This window comes from Gopherus flavomarginatus, chromosome 12 (assembly GCF_025201925.1).
Source record: "Gopherus flavomarginatus isolate rGopFla2 chromosome 12, rGopFla2.mat.asm, whole genome shotgun sequence".
NCBI classification, from domain to species: Eukaryota; Metazoa; Chordata; order Testudines; family Testudinidae; genus Gopherus; species Gopherus flavomarginatus.
In genome coordinates, this window is record NC_066628.1 from 38,451,854 (window position 1) to 38,470,502 (window position 18,649).

At 48.2% G+C, this 18,649-nt stretch overlaps 1 protein-coding gene across 2 annotated transcripts; it reads left to right on the forward strand.

Annotated features, from left to right (window-relative positions):
- Positions 1-203: 203 nt before the first annotated feature.
- Positions 204-17,005, forward strand: USH1G (USH1 protein network component sans). Of its 2 annotated transcripts, XM_050921086.1 has the most exons (3): positions 204-517; positions 14,116-15,357; positions 16,640-17,005. In XM_050921086.1, exons 1-3 carry the CDS (start codon positions 354-356, stop codon positions 16,641-16,643), a joined length of 1,410 nt encoding a protein of 469 aa, XP_050777043.1. In that variant the 5' UTR covers positions 204-353; the 3' UTR covers positions 16,644-17,005. The 2 variants fall into 2 exon arrangements, with proteins under 2 accessions (XP_050777043.1, XP_050777044.1); XM_050921087.1 differs by lacking the exon at positions 16,640-17,005 and having other exon boundaries at positions 14,116-15,361.
- The last annotated feature ends 1,644 nt before the right edge of the window (positions 17,006-18,649 follow it).

Consider the following 18,649-nt stretch of genomic DNA (forward strand, 5'->3'; position numbering starts at 1 on the left):
AGACGTGGCTGGCCCCAGGATAGAGACGGTAAAGTTAAAAGGTGCTTGGAGCTGGGGACAGGGCTGAACTGCACCTTCTCCTCCTTGCCATGAGACCCGCACCGGTGGGAAAGGAGGATTCTTAGGACCCAGGGGGAGCTTTGGAAGAGGCATCTCCTGCATTCATTTCAAGGAGTTCCTCCTTTCACTGATCAGGACTTCTCAGGTGTCCTGGTAACCACTGCTCTCAGCTCCCTCCTCGGCTCTCAGGCAGCTGCTTGCCTGGAACTCCTACCCGCATCAATGCCCATCCTTTGAGATACTCCTGCCTGCCTCCCTGCCCCGATGAGCTGGCCAGGGGACTGCTTAGCATCATGAACGACCAGTATCACCGAGCAGCCCGGGATGGCTACCTGGACCTGCTAAAGGAAGCCACCAGAAAGGACCTAAACTTGCCCGACGAGGATGGCATGACCCCGACCCTCTGGGCTGCTTATCATGGCAACTTGGAAGCGCTGAGGCTGATAGTTAGCAGAGGGTAAGTGCTGATTTCTGCCCTGATCCTTTCCTAACCTCGATGGAGCGGCTCAGTGAAAACCCATCTTCCTCCCCCTCACAGATCAGGAGATCAAGGCCTCCATACTTTGCCCTGCACAGAGGCTGCTACTTCTTTCCTCCTGCTCCCCTGAGCTATTTTCTTTCCTGCTAGAATGTGAGTCTGGCTGAGTCAATCCATAGTCCGTCTAATATGCCCATCAGCATAGTATCCAGGCAGCTGGGAAGTGAGAGATTGATACCCCTGGCTAACCTCAAAAGTAGCGTGAGCAGGGGTTGAGCAATCGTCACTCATTCAGCTCTGTTGATGCCTGTCGTTCCAGGCCTGGAACATCCCCGTTAGCCCAGTGACCAGCCCCCAGACAGCTCTGCTAACATGCTTCCAAACCTACAACGCCACTTCTGTTCTGCTACTCTCCCATCTCTCCCAGTGCATCTTGAACCTGCTTTGCAAACACCCTCGCTAGTCTAGTACTATGTCCGACCTGAGCAGTGTTGCCAACCCATCTCTGTGAAGTGCGCTGAGTTCCTCACGTGTATTAGTGCAAAGTAATTATAGCTGCATTTCTCCTGTGACATGATCCGGGCTGGGTCTCAGCTCTCCAGATCTCAAAGGCTGAACCATGTTTTACCGCAGCCTTCGTAGTACTGGTTTGATGTTGAAGCTGAGGGGGGTGTTATAATGGTTTTCCTGTTCCTTGGGGCTTTTCATGGGGTTTTCAGGGTCAGTGAGGGTTGGTGTTTCCATCTCTGAGGAATATGAGTTCTTAGCCATTGTAACCTTTCGGTGGATTCCAGCCACTCTGTGATCCGGGGAATGGTTAGTAGTGATCCCAGCCTGGATTTTCAAAAGTGACTAGTGATTTTTGGGTACCTTGGGTGTTCAACAAGAGATACCTTAAAGAGACTGATTTTCAGAGGGCACAGCACCTTTAAGATGCCTCTTGGGCACCCAAAAATGGAGACACTTAAAAATCACTGATCATTTACCCTGTTCAGCATTGTGCTCCATTAAAGTCAATTGGATAAATGTCATTGTCTTCAATAAAGAGACAGGGTGGGTGAGGTAATAGCTTTTATTGGACCAACTTCTGTTGGTGAGAGAGACAAGCTTCTGAGCTACACGGAGCTCTTCTTCAGGTCTGGGGAAGGCAGAGCTCTCTGTGGCTCCGAAGCTTGTCTCTCTCCCCAACAGAAGTTAATCCAATACAAGATATGACCTAGCCCACCTCAACTCCCTAATATCCTGGGACCGACACAGCTACAACTCCGCTGCATAGTGTCTTCAACAGCCATCTGATTGGGACTCTGGTGAACTGGCTTGCAGAAGCTGAAGGGCTGGCTGGTAAAAATGGTACCAGACTTGGGAGAGAAGATTTAGGCTCCAATACGGTTGTGTGACCAATGCCTGTGCCATAGTCTTACCCAGGCTTAAAAATCTCAGCAAAGTTTCTTTGTGTGTCACAAGTCAGAGAGGCATCCGGCTAGGGGCAGGGGCAGAAATTTCAGGAATGGGCTACTGGGGGGCCTCTGAGCTTAGGCTTTAACTTGTTTAACACTGAGTGATTAAAGAGGGTCTTTACCGAAGGGCTGAGATTGTCATTAAAATGAACGCAGTGCAGAGAGAAGGGTAAAGCATGTATTTCATTTTATTTCATTTCCAAGCTGCATCCATTATTGCTTCATTATTGGGCTTGTTCCCTGCAGCATCCCCTGCTGTTCAGTTCTGGCACTCCCCCATCCCCCGGTCTGACAGTGCAGCTCACAGCTCACCCGAAAGCTCATTTTCAGCTCCTTCTGCCATGTCAGCTTCAGATCTCTAGAAAGTTCTGCCAAGCCACCCCAGTCTGACCTGGAGCCTGCCCTGCCCAGGAGACTGAAGGCAGGTTTCCGGCGGAGAAGGGCCCTTTTATAAATTCTAATTGGAATCGAAAGTCCCAACTGAAACCCTCTTGTGTAGCTTGGCTGGTGTTTAATTAACAGCATAAAATACATTGGCTGTTGACAGGGAAAATCGAACGGGGAAGGGCCAATGCCCTTTTGGTGATTAATGGTACATGCAGCGCCTTTGTCAGTGGTGCTTAGAATGCGTTTTCATCACTGCATGGGTCACACTTTGTCAAGGAGGGATGAAATATACCCAGATGGTTAACTAAACCAGTGCAGAGTTCACAGAAGCTACAGAGGTGGCCTCGTTATATCCGGGAGGCAATCTGAGGGGCGAGATTAATAAAGCCCTTTCTTCTCTCCCTGCTCCCAAATGCTGTTCTTTCTCCTGAGGTCTGTGGCCTGCTGCTGCTCAGATGCTGGGATGGGAGAGAGTGGAGGACATGCAGAATAGCCAGTCAGGTGCAGAGCTAGGGAGAGACAGAGGCATGGGTAGTGCGTAAGCCCCCACTCCGGGGAGGCTAGCCATGCGGCCCTGCCCCTACCGCCCCCTCATCCCCCAGAGCCCCGACTCCCTTCCCCTGCAGCCAAACGAGCCCCAGAACCAGGCCATCAGCCAACGCCAGCGCCGGGCCCAGTGCCAGGCCACCGGCCACCCTCAGTGTCGGCCTCAGCGCTGGGTTGCCTGCTGGCCTCTGGCTGGAGCTGAGCTCCTGCCTGCCATCAGCTTGGTGGAGTGGGGGCAGGGCCAGGGCTTGGCTTAAGGGAGGCTTATCCTCCCTGACCTATTATATCTGCCATCCCTGGACAGAGGGTACATCTACACTGCAACAAAAGCCCCACAGCATGGCCGCGACTGGCCAGAGTCAGATGATTTGAACATGTGGGGCTATAAAACTGCAGTGTAGACGTTCGGGCTCAGGCTCTGAGATTCTGCCAGGGCGAGGGCAGTGTAGCCATACCTAGAGAGAGAATAGTTGCCAGAGAGAGGGATTCACTCATTAGCAACTGGGCTGTTGGAAAGAGGAGAATTCCAAACATGGGGGCCAAATGCAGCTGTCAGTTACGTCAGTGGAAGGCCATTGTCTCCAATGGGATTCCTCACGTGGAGGTGGCAGCAGGATCTGGGCCATGCCCTTTTTTATAAGAGAATTGGGGAATATTCTATTGAGTCTTCTTTGCTTCTGTACCCTCCCTCACCCTCAGGTGCAGAGAGCATCCATTTATTTCGGTCTTGTGCTGGTCTGTTCAGGCGTTTGGGCATCAGGTTGATGGATTTGGCTTCTTTCTCTATTATCTCTAGATTGCTCCTTTTTTTTCTCTTCCCAGGTAGTGTCCATATTATCACCTGATGTGGAAAATGTATAGGTGGCATCTTTAAAGCATGTCCTAAATATGTCCATTGTTATCGTCTTCCCAAGTCTGATGCCTTAGATTGGTGTGCTCTACTTAAAGTTTCTGATGTTGCAAGAAACTCTTTGCAATGAACTCAGAAGATCTTTCGCAGGCATTTACTTTGGAATGAATTGATCCTCTTGTCAATTTCTGTTATAGATTTCCATGACTCTGCTCCACATGATGCCATTGTTTACAAATGTGTATTTTTGTGTCAGCGCCAATCCTGCTATTTTTGCAATTTTTTTTCAAGCTTGTGCAAGTCGTTAGCTGCTTTCGATAATTGTTGCTTGACATCTAGCGCGATGCCATAATCACTGCACATCTCACTCGCTAGCTAGGTAAAATGACTAACTTCTGTTAGTGTTTCTCTGTCTATTCTGATGGTTGCTTCTGGGATACTGATAGCCATGTGTTTTGTTTTCCCAAACCAGCTTTTTCTGCTGTATCTGCCAAAAGCTGGATCTTTTCTTTCATTAAGCAATGTTTTGAACTAAGCAAGACAATGTCATCAGCAAAAGCAAGATCATCCTATTGTGCTTTTATCGTTTGTCCATAAAATTCCTCGGTTGCTCTCCATGGTTACTTTCCTCCTGACATAGTCAGTGACCAGTGCGAAGTGGGGACATAATACACCCGTGCCTTACTCCATTTGTCACTGCAAACCATTGGCTGATGCTGTTGCCATCTTTAACGGCACATGTGAAATTTTGATATAGATCCTTAATGATTCAAATAATTTTTGCTAGTATGCTATGGTGTACCATAATTTTCCAAAGACTTTTCTGTGTATGCTGTCAAGAGCCTTCTGGAAAAATCTTTAAAATATATCACAAGAGGTTCTTGCCACGCCACACTTAGTTCTATAATATGTTTGAGAATAACAGTATGGTCTGTACATGAACTTAGTGGTCTAAAACCTGCTTGTTCCTCTCTAAGTTGGAGATCTAATTGTTTCTTGATATGTTCTAGGATGATGTTGCACATTATTTCCCTAGGCACTAAGATAATGTGATTCCTCTCTACTTATTTCAGGGGTCAGCTTTCTCTGGCAATTTTAATATAAGGCCTCTCTTCTGCTGGTTTGGGTTCTTTCCTTCACTCCATATTCTCAAGGGAAGTCCAAGGGCTGTTTCCTCACTTGCTTTTAGCATCTCTCCGATAATGTTACCCTCTCCATCTGCTTTCCTATTTTTAAGTTTTCTGATGGCTTTTCTAACTTCTATTGTAATAGCTCCTCAATCAACATCAGTCTCTGGTGGTAGGTCTTTGTAGTAGTTCAGCTGGGCTTGGTCTATTTAAAACAGCCCTCTTGAGTAACTCCCATTAATTCTCTCCCTCACCCCCTGTCGCAGCAAAGAGAATGGACCCTGAGATTCAGACTAAGGGCTCACAGAATGCAGTTAGTCCAAGTGGATTTCACCCATGAATTTACTCTTTAGTTCAAGACACAGTCTCATCTCTGACGTTGTTGGCAACCTATTCCATATAGCCTAGGTTTCTTAGAGGGGCTGCAGTGTGTGTGGTGCGGGGGCTCCCTATGCGGTCACTTCTCATCCCATCTCCAGCCTTTTGGCATGTCCCTGAACCAGGCTAACACCTTGAATACAATTATGAGCCTGTCTTCAAACGGGAGCTGTATTGTAATTAGGTTCCCTGACTCAGTTTTAATGGTAGTGTAGATGGGGGCTGTAAACGAAGGTGTGCGTCTATTCAGTCCTGTCATAACAAGTTTCAGCCTCTTCCACTCCTACTCTGCTGAACCACAATGCCAATCATGGCTAGACTGGGTTGTTGTCATAGCACAGACAGGGTCTGCAGCACCGCTTGGCTGGCACGGTTCTCAGGACAAAATATTTCCCTGTCCGCACTGGTCAGGGAAGCCATCCTGGAACGCAGTAAGCTGTGACTAGAATAGTTCTTATGCCTGCATGGATGGGAGTTTCAGTTCTTGATCACTGAAGTTCATCTCGAGGGTGTGTTGAAATATCACAGCTAGAGCTGGTCGGAATTTTTTTAACTCAACGTTTTTTCTGTTAAAACATAGCGTTTTATGGAAACCAAAAAATTGACTTTTTAAAAAAAATCATGATTTTTTGCAGACGTTTTAGTGATGTTTTGTATAGATTTTTTTTAATCAACCCAGTTTTCAGAGAACGGAAGGTTTCAATTACAGCTTTAGGGAAAAATGTCGACAAAAATGTTTGCCAAAAAAATTTGGAAACAAAAAAATGAAAAATGGGTCCATTTGGAACCCATGACACGGAAACAACTTTGAAGTGTCAAAATTTTTGTGTGTGAATTTTTTTATTTCAGTTTTCCACCTCGCTCTGGGGTGAGATTTCCAAACCCACTTAAGTCAGTAGGCTCCTAAGTCACTTTTAAAATTTGTAACTTAGTCACAATTATTAGAAAGAGTGATAAAAACTGAGTTATATCCAAATGTTTCAAGGGCTTTACTTTTAAACTAGTCTCTTTGTGGTGCCTAGCAGACTCTGCTTGAACAAGAAGAAGTCTGAACTTCCGGCCCATAGGGTGCTCACCTGCAGTACTTTGTGGGGGTGATGAGAGATGGGGTGATCTAGGGGACTAGCCAGAGACTGTGGTCTCAGGGGGCAGCTGGGATCACAAAGGATCCACTAGCTACTCTTTGTCAGTGCCAGATAAGCAACCCAGAGCTATGGTACTGGCAGACAGACAAGCGCAGTAAATTGCCCTCTCTCTGTCTGTGCCCAGTGAAGTGGATGCTGGGGACAGGCCATTATGCAATGTTCTAGTCAGTGAGCATAGATAAGGAGGGAGGCCGACAGTTACCCTCGGGCAACTGAAGGTCTGTGTGGGAGATGGAAAAGAGAGAGAGGCAGTTGAGGGAGATAGGTTATTGGGAATGCAGTGCTGTGGCTTCTTTTAAAACAAGTTCCTGACCTGGCTGATAGATCTGTCAGTGCTAGCTAAGCTCTGCCAATGCCTCACAATGAATCCTCCAGCCCCTGTCTATACTACAATAGCTCCTGTGCTGGGACACCCAGTTATGTTTGTGTGTGTCCTGATAGTGTTGTAACATGGTTTGCTCTTTGCCTGGGTGGGTGGGAACAGGCCATGTTATAAGGACCTTCTGGGAAATGTCCTAGAGGCTGGATCATCTCAGGTTTGTGGTCTGGTTTTCTTACAGGGTTATAAAACAGTCTCTGCAGGCAAGACCTAACTGTCTGCTGCCACAACACAGTAGCTTTGATTGTGTAGGCAACCCTGGCCATGTTCATGTCCTTCTCTTATCTACCTCCAGTTGCTGGATCTCTGCAGCTCATAAGGGCCCAGTATCCCCCACAGTATGCTACAGAAGCTCTGCAGGGTGTTCAGGCATTGCATAGCGACTCAGGTTATCTGGGTTACATTCCTGGCTCTGCCACAGACCTGGCTGTGAGACCTCAGCTGATTAATTTAACCTCTGTGCCTCAGTTTCCTCTTCTGAAACATGGGAATAATAATCCTTACCCACCTTGCAGGGCTGTTATGCTACATTAATTAATGTCCGTGAGGGGTTTGGACACCACAGGCAGGGCTGGCTCCAGGCACCAGCGCAGCAAGCAGGTGCTTGGGGTGGCCAACGGAAAGGGGTGGCACGTCTGGCTCTTCGGCTGCAATTCGGATGGAAGGACCTGCTGCCGAATTGCCGCTGAAGAATGAAGTGGCGATGGCAGAGCTGCCGCCAAAGTGCCACCGATTGCCGCCTTTTTTTTTTTTTCCCACCGCTTGGGGCAGCAAAATCACTGGAGCCGGCCCTGACCACAGGGATGGGAACCTGGAGGAGGAACACACCGAAGTATGGAATACGTGATAGCCCAGAGGGACGTGAGTTTGGAGCAAAGAATAGCCTATCGCTGAACGTAGCCATGCTAGTAATCACTCTTGCTGGCTGCCCTGGGTAAAGTTCACGGTCTCAGCCCATCGAAAGGAGCTAACAAAGCAGGTTGATGGTGAGGGGGGTGCTGGTTGGAGGGGGTGATTTCTTAACAAACACTGCCGTGTCTCCTCCCCTCAGTGCAGCAGTGGGATGAGGCGAGGGGGGAAGAGAAGGGTTCGGAGGTGGCTCGTCCGACTCGTTAGTTGCACAAAAAGCCTTTTTCATGTCCCTGGCTGGGCTCTGGCGAGGGAAAGGAACCGAATTAACTGGGTGGCTGGGAAAGGGGAGGCAAAGTGGCATTTAGTGGAGACAATAACCCTTCAGTGTGGGTATGACTGGGATGGGAGTCAGGCCAGCTTCTGATCTGCCGGGAGGAGACATGCTTGACAATGAGGAGCGTAGGGATTCTTTGGCAATGGGGTGAGCTGGAGAGGATTTGTCCTTCTGTCCTATGGAGCAGGGGAGAATGGTCTGGACAGCAGAACATTCTGTTCTGTTTTCTGTCCTTCCCAATTGTCCCTCATTCTGTTGTAAGCTGAGGGGAATATATCTTATGCCTCAGGGACGCCAGTCAGCTGTGGTCTAGTGGACTGAGCACAGGGCACCTGGAGACCTGGAATCTATTCCCAGCTCTGTTGCTGTGTTTGGCTATCACTTCAGCGGTCTGTGCCTTAGTTTCCCTAGCTGTAACATGGGAATGATAATACACTTGCGTAAGGCATTGTGAGATGTCCGGGCAAAGGGACACATTCAGCTCTGGTGCAGGCAGATCAAGCGAGTTGCACCCTCTTAGCCCAAAGCTGAATTTGACCCCAAAGGACGCTGGGGCTGGCTGGGGACAGGTGCCACTGACTTCGGTGGGACTGCTTGTGTGAGTAAGAGCCGCCCAGCCTACAGGAGGTTGCAGAATCAGGTACAAAGCAAGGACAAAATATTATCAACGGGAAACCTGCATTGACGGCCATTGGCCTTTTGCTGAGGGGGCCCTGTGCTGACTGGGTAATTCGCACTCTATGGCCCATTCAATCCCTAGCCTTGGTTAGGCCTCCCAAGAAGGGACCCCATTACCTGCCGTTTGCAGCTGACCACTAGCAAGGGGTATGAGCTCTGTTGACTCATTTCACCTGAGCCCTAACCAGCCATCGGGGTTAATAATAGCTAGAGCTGGGGTCATATTTTCAAAGTCGCTACGTCCCATTTTCAGAAGCGACTGAGGGTACGTCTACACTGCAATTAAAGGCTTGTGGCTGGCCTGGCTCAGGTGACTGGGACATGGGTTGTGAGATAAAACAGGGGTGTAGATGTTCAGACTCGGGCTGGAGCTCAGGTTCTGAGACCCCGCGAGGCCGGGAAGGTCTCAGAGCCCGGGCTTCAGTCTGAGCCAGAACGTCTATACTGCAGTGTTTAGCCCCACAGCCCCTGGCCCGTCAGCCCAAGTCAATTGACCTTGGTTCTGAGACTGCTGGGTTTTCTTACTGCAGCGGAGATGTACCCTTAGGCACTCAGGAGAGTAAGTGCCATCGACTTTCAATGAAATGTGGGCTCCAAAGTGCCTAAGTCACTTCAGAAAAGAGGACCAAGGTTCCTAAGCCACTTTGGTGCTTTTGAAAATTTTAACCAGATCAAACATTTTGGATAATAAGGGCTTTTCAGTGGAATTTTGAAAAAATGAGTTTAAAAAAAACAAAGAAAGAAACCACAAAGATTTCCAATGAAATGAAAACTTTTTTTTTTTAATCAACATTTCTGATGAGAAAAAAAAAATTCCCATGCAGCTCTTGGAATAACCTTTTGTTACCACCACCCGGGGCCAGAGTTGAACTGGTAACATAGAGGTGAAAGAGTCTGTATCATCCCCTGAGATATTTGCTCCCTATAAAGTTTTAATTCATGGAATTTATGTCCAGCCCTGTTTACAGATGGCACCAGCAGTTGGCACCAGTGGCAGAGTCAGGATTTGATCTCAGGAATTACTAGCTCCCAGCTCTCCAGACAACTAGACAACACTGTTGCTATATAGGAATAGACATGGGCACGGACTGTCTTTTTGTTCTGTGTCCGTACAGCACCTATTGCACTGGGCTCCTCGTCCATGACTAGGGCTCCTAGCCATTACCACAATACAAATCATACATAATAATCAATAACAACATCCCAGCCGCCTGTTAAAATACAGCACGAACCAGTACAAGAAAGATCCGTTCCCTCTGCAAAGCCCTGACATGGGCTCAGGCTACAGAATCCAGTTCTGGATTTCAAATGCATCACAACTTCCAAGTGATCAACATCCACAGCTTGATCCAGATCCAAACCTACGTTTCTCATGGACAGAACCAAAACCCTGGATCCAGTTTGGGGGTGTTCACCTGCCCGCTCTGGATACCAATTTGATCTAGTCTTTTCTGAGGGAGCGAAATCCCCTGAGGGCGATTCCAACAACAGTCGATTGGATATTGGCAATGACATGCCGCTTATTAAGAACATTTTTCGGAAGAAAATCCCCAGCTGCAGGCAGGTTTGTGAGGCTGCAGCCGGGGAAGGAAGTGCTGGGACATGCTTTCCATGCCTGCAGCCCCACAAACCTGCCTGTGGCTGGGCTCAGTCGGTCCCAGTGCTTCCTTCTCTGGCTGCAGCCTAGCGAACTTGCCGTCTGCTTATTGGCAATGGCTGCATAACGGCAACCTTTTGCAGGTAACCAAAGGGTTGCTAATAAGGGGAATCTACCATATCTTGGCGACAGTTTTGCTTTTTCAGGCAAAGAATAAGAATTATTACACTGACAGGACAGATAGAAAGATACTCTCTCTGCCTCAAAGAGTTTACAGTCCCAGCCAGGCCCCGCCACCAAATCCTGCAAACACATCGACATGCAATTGATTTTCCATGTGCAAACTGTCCCATTGATTTCAAAGGGAGTACACACATGCTTTAAGCTCAGGACATGAATAAATGTTTGCAAGATCGGGGCCTAATTTTAGCTGCAATGGCACAAGTGGAGCGACACAAACCCAAGGAATGGGCTGGAATGAGGAAAGGTGAGCAGTACAGTCATAAGATAGCACGGTGACTCAATGTAGGCTTATGTACACCTAGGGGGCCAGTTAAAAGTAGTTAAAAAAAAGTAATATTAATAATTGCTGTGATTGTTGACTCAGCACTTGAAAATGCTTTGACGCTGAAAAGTGTCACGCCGAATAAACACGATGTATTACCTGTGATTAGAATATGTTCCCACTTCCTGGACTTTGCAATTAACAATGTGCAATGCCCTGGAAGTGTGGTTCTGCTCTGAGAAGTGATTCTAAAAACAGTAAGTGACGGTAAACTCCTGTTCATCGGCTATCCCTGACTCCAGATTGGACGTGCCCACTTTACAAGGAGTTGTTTATCATGGACATTTCTAGTGCCTCAAGGAGCCAGGTATGGGGCCACAGTAAGCAGAGATCTAGTCTTGTTATAATTAGGGTGACCAGACAGCAACTGTGAAAAAACAGGACTGGGTGGGGAGTAATAGGTGCCTATATAAGAAAAAGGCCCCAAAAATGGGACTGTCCCTATAAAAACGGGACATCTGTCACCCTACTTATAATGTTTTGGTTCTTGGATGCGGGACATAGTCTGACGCAGCTGGACCGTGTGTTATTTCTCCCCAGCTAATGGCTCCCTGAGGCAACAAAAAGCATATGGAAAGCATAATAATTATAATAATCCCTAGTTCTTTATATGGCACTTTTCATCAGTAGATCAAAGAGCACATTACAAAAGAGGCCAGTAGCATGCACAAGAAATACCCCTCTGCAGTCCAAAGCATATGAGAAATGGGCCTTAGCTGTGCTACTTGCATCAAAGTCCAGTCATTAGGTTTGGAACCAGAGTTTTGCTCCAGGTCCACACATAACATGTGAACATGCTGATCCATCATGCCCCTCTCTCTCCCATACACTCCTGCCCATGCACAGAGGAACATGCTCAACTCTGACACACGTGTGGCCACTCAGAACAAACATAAACAAACAACAGTTCACACCCCTATAAGCCCACTGCCGGCACCGGCTGTTACAGTTTTGCTGGCTCTTTAATCCAGCTGGATAAATAATTTACTCCTCTCTTGCAATTCATCAAATATTTATCCTCCCCATGAATTTCCCAGCCTTGACATGTCATTACTAGGGTGGAGGGAGCCAGGCGGAGCTAGCAGAGGAACTAGGAAGTAACTACACCTGTCACCAGAGCTCAGATCCTCTAGAGTAGGTAGGATACCTGCAGCCAAGATAAACCTTCCCTGTCCTGCTGCTGGGTGAATGGATCCCTAACGTTCATTGATCCTTTGCCTGATCTTTCTGGGCCTGATCCTCAAAGTCTTTCGAGCACAACGCTCCCTCTGAAGCCAATGACAGGTCTGGATGCAGGACTGGACTCGATGTCTTTTTTCCATTAGGGGTTAGATGGATCCAGGTGACGCATTGCTTGGGATTTCGTTTTGCAAAATTGAACGCAGGAGCAGCTCTGGTCTAGGCTCTGCTCCCAACGTTTGGAGGGAAGGGTGGGCACGGGAAAGGGAAATCTGCGACACTGAGGCTAAAGGAGACGCTGTTGGGAATGGTGCAGGCCAGGCTGGCTGTGGGAAAGCTCCCCTCCCTCCAGTCCCAGCCCCTGCGGTAAAAGGGCACAGCCAGTGGGGAAGCTCACACCTATTGCCAAGTGAGCCTCTTCTTGTGGTTGTCATCTTCGCCTCTTGCAGCACGATTGGCTGGAGCCAAGCCCTTACCCCATGGCTGGTGAGGGAATGTCTGGTGCCTCCATATCAGCTCCTCTGAGTGAGAGGCCCTGTGACTGTAGGAAGGAGGTCACTGGTGCAGGATGGAAGAAAGCTCTCAGCCTCTCCAGTGCCAGTCTCTCCCTTCTCTTCCCACCAATCTGTTCTCTTTCTTTATAGGCCTGGAGGATATGATATCCATCCACAGGAGCTGGCAGAGCACTGGCTGTGTGGTGGCTCAGCTCCCATTTCAGTCCCTCCCAGCGAGGCCAAGTTTTGGAATGGTGCATCAGTGGCCATGAGGGAGCACCCAGTTCCTCTAACGGCAGCTGTAGTTCATCAGGCAGGATTGTAAGGGAAGGTGTAGGAATGCTGGTGACAGTAGAACTCAGAGCTGTGCAGTCCCATGCTCTCCCAGGAGGAGTTGCTCTAGGGAACGGCGTAGCAGTGTAGTTTGGTAGTTCTGCTATTTTGACTGTGCGTGAGTGAGGCAGGCTTGTTGACAGCTGGGGGCATTTAATTGACTCATAGACACAAGTGCATAGTTGACGCTGGAAGGGGAATAGCTGTGTCTTATTTCAGCAGATCGCAACTAGAGGGGACTGTTAGGAGCTCAGACATCTCCCCAAGTATTCTCAAGTGCACTTTTTCTATGGCCAAATCCTGTTTCACAGACCCTATTGGATCTTTCTCATTAGGGGAGGCTGCAAAACTGGGCAACTCCCTGGTGACCTGCAGTGGCCGGCGGGGATAGGTGCTGACATCACTACAGAGTTTGCTAATCACATTAGTTGAGTCTGTGGCTCTTGAGAAGGATGGAAACCTAATCTCCACTTCCTTTGAAACCGGATTCTCAGGATGTGCTAATACCAACTTGCTCTCAGCTGTGCAATCGAAAACTAAACTTGGTAAGGCAAAAAAACCCCACCTGGTCTTATTTAATGCTGCCCCAGGCACAACTATGAGACAGGGATGCAGTTCATGTCGTGCACATGAAGGTGCAAAGGTGAAACAGCTGATGTGATTTAGGTCCAGTGCTTTGGATGGACATTTATCCTGGCATCTCCAGCAGGGGGGACCCTAGGGAGGATCTGTAGAAGTGCACATGGAGTACAGGGCTTATTTTTGGGAACACCATCAGATTTTGGAGATGGTAGAGATTTGAACCTGCATCTAAATTTTGCAAATGGTCTCTACCTGCATAATGGACCAAACAAATATCCCAGAACTAGTCCCACCAACTCTAGGATGTTCGGAATCTGGATCCCAGTTTCACAGCTCAGGTCCCACTCCAGCATGGAGAGAAGACAGTGAATTGGACACAGGTGCATGAATGTAACCTTTGAGGCTAAATATGGGTAACAGAAAGGTTGTCTGTAAACCGTATGATTGCCTGATGCTCAGAACACTTCTTCAGAGGACTCATGGGGTGAGGTGTAGTGGCTGTGCTAAAGGACCTGTTGCTTATATTGCGGGGGAGCTGCGGGAAGAAAGAGCTTGTATGGTAATGGGGGTTGTGGCACACAATGCATGAGCGTATTGTCTAGTAAATATCTCTTTAAACCCCACTTCATATCTGCACAGTAAGGTCAGCCCAATGGAACCAACCATTAATTAGTTGTTCCAAACATTGTTTTAGGGGTGATCCAGACAAATGTGACATCTGGGGGAACACACCTCTTCACCTAGCGGCAGCCAATGGCCATCTGAACTGCCTCTCCTTCCTGGTGTCATTTGGGGCCAACATCTGGTGTCTGGACAATGACTACCATACACCACTGGACATGGCTGCCATGAAGGGACACATGGAGTGTGTGCGGTACCTAGACTCCATTGCCGCCAAGCAGAGCAGCCTCAACCCCAAGCTGGTGAGCAAGCTGAAGGACAAGGCTTTCAGAGACGCAGAGAGGAGGATCAAGGACTGCGTGAAGATGCAGAAAAAGCACCATGAGCGGATGGAGAAGAGGTACAAGAAGGAGATGTCTGACAACTCTGACACCATGAGTTTCTCCAGCTACTCCAGCAGCACTCTGAGCAGGAAGTTCCAGCACATGTCCATGGTGACATCCCTGCCATATTCCCAAGCCACCCTCCACGGCACAGCCAAGGGCAAGACCAAAATGCAGAAGAAGCTGGAGAAGAAGAAGCAGGTGGATGGAACGTTTAAGATCTACGAGGATGGGCGGAAAAGCGTGAGGTCCTTGTCGGGCCTGCAGCTGGGGAACGATGTCATGTTTGTGAAGCAGGGCACCTACGCCAGCCCAAAGGAGTGGACCCGGCGCAACATCAGAGACATGTTTCTAACTGACGAAGATACCATCTCCCGTGCCATAAGCGACCCAGGTTTGCACATAGACTCAGCCCACTCGGAGGTCAGCACGGATTCTGGCCATGACTCGTTGTTTAACCGGCCTGGGCTCGGCACCATGGTGTTCCGGAGGAACTACGTCAGCAGTGGGCTCTTTGGGATCGGCCAGGAGGATGCCAGCATGCTGGGCGAGGGCAACCTGGATGAGGTAGGTGTCAAATTGCGGAGCCGCCTGCAGCGCTCGCCAAGTCTCGACGACAGCATCGGCAGTGCCAACAGCCTGCAGGAGAGGAATGCGGAGGAGCTGCCCTGGGAGGAGGTGGAGCTGGGCCTGGACGACGACAACGAACCCGACACCAGTCCCCTGGAGGCCTTCCTGGCTTCCCTGCACATGTTTGAGTTCATCTCCATCCTGAAGAAAGAGAAGATCGACCTGGAGGCCCTCATGCTGTGTTCAGACAATGACCTGAAGAGCATCAACATCCCACTGGGGCCTAGGAAAAAGATATTGGATGCCATCCAGAGGAGGAAGCAGACCTTGGAGAGGCCTGATGTTATTGCAGACACCGAGCTGTAAGTAGATGTCCCTTGCTGTCTAGCCCTAGAACCATATATCCCTCAGCATGGGGAGACGGGGAACTGAAATGCTTAAATATGTGCTCAACGTATTGTCCATCTGAAGAATAGGAGCCAGCTAAGATCAGTATTTCTTCATTTATACGCAAGACAGGAACTTGCCAGCCCACGGAGATCTTGGGTGGTTACAGAGTTGCTTGAGTTAGGTGATTTCTCGGTGTTTCTTATGCTGGGTGGGTGGGAGTTGAAGTTCTTGCTGCTCCGTAACCTGAACAAACTCAGACTGTTCTGAGGTCAAATTCCTAGCGAGTACTCCTGGGTAGGAGCTTCAGAAGCCCCCAACCTTGACCTAGCTCTGCTTCTGTTGAAATCAATAGGAGATTTACCATTGATCTCAATGAGCACAGCGTTAAGCTAGTCTGCAAGTCCCACTCCAGATGCCTGGGCTTTTATCCAGAGCTCTTGGGTTTGCAAACTTGGGTTGAGAGTCTTACGAAACCATCCCTTTTTGGTGGCATTTTGGCATTTCCACCTGTAGTGCTGCCTGGGACTGGGAAGGACAAAGGAAATTGTGTGCACGTGATGGGGGGAGAATCTCCGGGTTTGCCTCTATACATTAAGAAAGGTTTGGTTCCAGTTCTGACTGAAGGTTTGGGTCAAGTCTATTTGCACATCCATACTGGAAGATACCTAAACAGAAGCTAAGTTCACATGTTGGGACCCTAGACCCTGTTTTCTAAAAAGGTATCATCAGTTTGACCTTCGTAACGGTGGGTGCAGTTTTGTGCCTGCAGTTAATTCCCAGCAGAGATGCTCCCACCTAATGACATGCGTTGCAATCAATAGGTGTCTAAGTGGTAGCATCTGTGCCCTCAATAATTACAAATTCAGAATTGGGGTCACTTTTTAATCTTTTACTTCTGTTACATGTCTGCTAAACTGTGTGTCCACGATCCAGTTAAGACTGCCACCTTTAGCTGTTTGGCTAATGCTCGTTGAGATTTTCAGAGCTATCTGGGGGATTTAAACATGTCTTTCATTAAGATTAATGGAGGGCATGAGTCTAAATCTCCGAGTGCTTTGAAAATCTTCATCACCAAGCGGCATATCCATTGAAAATCCGATACCTCGTCCTTCATTGTGGGACCACATGCTGGACTCTAGCTTCTCTGATGCATTCCCTCTTCTTTTCACCATTATTCAGTGTTGGTTTGGGCCATCTGCTCAGTGTTTGGTCCCAGGGTGAGCTTGCTAACAGGTTTTCTCTTTTCCTCCACAGATAGCAGTTTTTATGAACAACAAACAAAACCAGTTCTAAGTTGCCAGAAAACCCAAACCAGTGACTCCTCCACTAGGACAACTGAAAGCCACAGTGTAGTCCAGTCCCTCCTGACTGACTGCCTCCTTCCCCATTCTGCTTTCAGCCTGAGGGACTCTGCCCAACAGGAACCTGCCGCTGAGAGGAATCATTGAGCTATGGCCTGCCTGACATTCCATCTTTGCTGAATGGAGCTCCTTTAGCCTGCTTGCTAGAGGGGTGACAAGATCGTCCTACGCTATGAAGCTGATAGCTGAAACTCCATGTGATCACAGTTTGACAAAGCACAGGAAGCCATGGACAAAGAGAACCATGTGATACCTTGGAATGGACCAACAAATAAATAATCAGGACACTTTGCTTCTGTTCCTGGCTCTGCTGTTCACTCAGGGTGTGGCTTTGGAGAAGTCATTTGCAGCCACCATTTCAAAAGCGATTGCTGGTTTTTGGTGCCTCAGGTTTTGGGTTCCCAACTTGGGACCCCATGGGCCTGAGTCTCACAGCCCCACAGCTCTGATTTCACATAAACTTGGGAGGTTCAGATCCTGTGAAAATCAGGCCCTAGATGTCTCAAATGGGACATCCAGAAACAAAGGCACCCCAAATCAATGGCACTTTTGAACACATTGGTCTTTACCGCTCTGTGCCTCAGTTTCCCATTCTGTAAAATGGAGAGAATGCTCCCAGGAGACAATAATCCTGGTCTAACTTGCAGGGGTGCTGTGATGCTTAAGTAATTAATGTATATAAAGTGCACTGAGATCCTTATATGGAAAAAACTCCAGAAGTGCAAAGCACAATTATTATTTTTAATAGAGGTGGATCCAAACCAAAAACCTGATTCCGGGCACCCCTGAAATTTGGGAGCTCAAAATCCCAGTCCAGCTCTGAATTCCCACCACTGTCTTTGTAGTGGGCTTAACCAAACCCCATCACCTGAATACTCCTGAACTGTGGCTACAGCTGGTGCATCCAGAGCCCAGTTTCTTTTGGACAAATGAACTTGCTTCCAAACACTATGCTCCTGAGAGAGACACGAGAATTCTTCACCCTTAATAACCCAGAGGGTGATGAAACATGGGTGTGTAGGAATAGGGTAGTATCCCTTTAAATAATTTGTGAGCACCATAGAGTGTCAATTGATACCAAAGAACTGGTATCAAACATGTCACCGCAGCTCTTTACCATCCTGCCACTAACAGATCAGTGGAAAGATTTATCCAGACATTCAAGCAAGTGCCTTGTGCCTTATGGTGGATTTCCTACAGGAATGTCGCCTAGAGACACTGCAGCTCTGGTTAGTTTCTGGTGGGCTCTAAAACACAGAATGCGGTGAAGGCTCACAAACTATTTAAAGGGATACTACCCTATTCTAACTTGCCTGTTGCTCTGCTGTCTGTGGATGTGCCTGCAAGTGTCACTTCTGTGCATGTGATATTTCCAGGAACTGATTACAGCAGGATTGAAATGAGTGGCCAAAATGTCCCGCATATTCCAAAGGGAAAACTTCTCCCAATTCTTTTGTCATGCTTGTCCTGCAAGGCCTATGTGATTTGCCTGTTCCTTTGGGTTTGTGGCTCTGGTATTCTTAATGGATTCAGGGAGCTCCATCCTTGGGAACTTCCAGAAAAGGAGGTATATGCAGGGGTGGGACCACGAGTAAAAAGAAGTCTTCCAGTGGCAATTTATTAGCCATATTTGTACCATGACCTCCCTCATCTTCTTCTATGAATTATACAGGGCTTTAGTGACTAGCTTCACAGTGAGCCCATCACCTGCAAACAGAACTCGGATTCTCCCCTAACTCCCCTCAGGCCGATCTGAGACTCAGCAGTGAGCTCTGGCACCTTGAGTCTTTTGGATATTGTGACTCACTAAGGCATAACAGCCAAGAACCATTCTGGCAGTAGGAGAGAGGGATGAAGCTCCATTTGGCCCTTCCTGGAGCATTTGCAAAGAAACGCTGGATGC

Bases quoted from the DNA above. Each gene is read 5' to 3' on its own strand.
- USH1G (XM_050921086.1), top strand. From the start codon at position 354: ATGAACGACCAGTATCACCGAGCAGCCCGGGATGGCTACCTGGACCTG. The intron at 518-14,115 runs GTAAGTGCTGAT...ACATTGTTTTAG, and splicing joins AGGCTGATAGTTAGCAGAGG to GGGTGATCCAGACAAATGTG.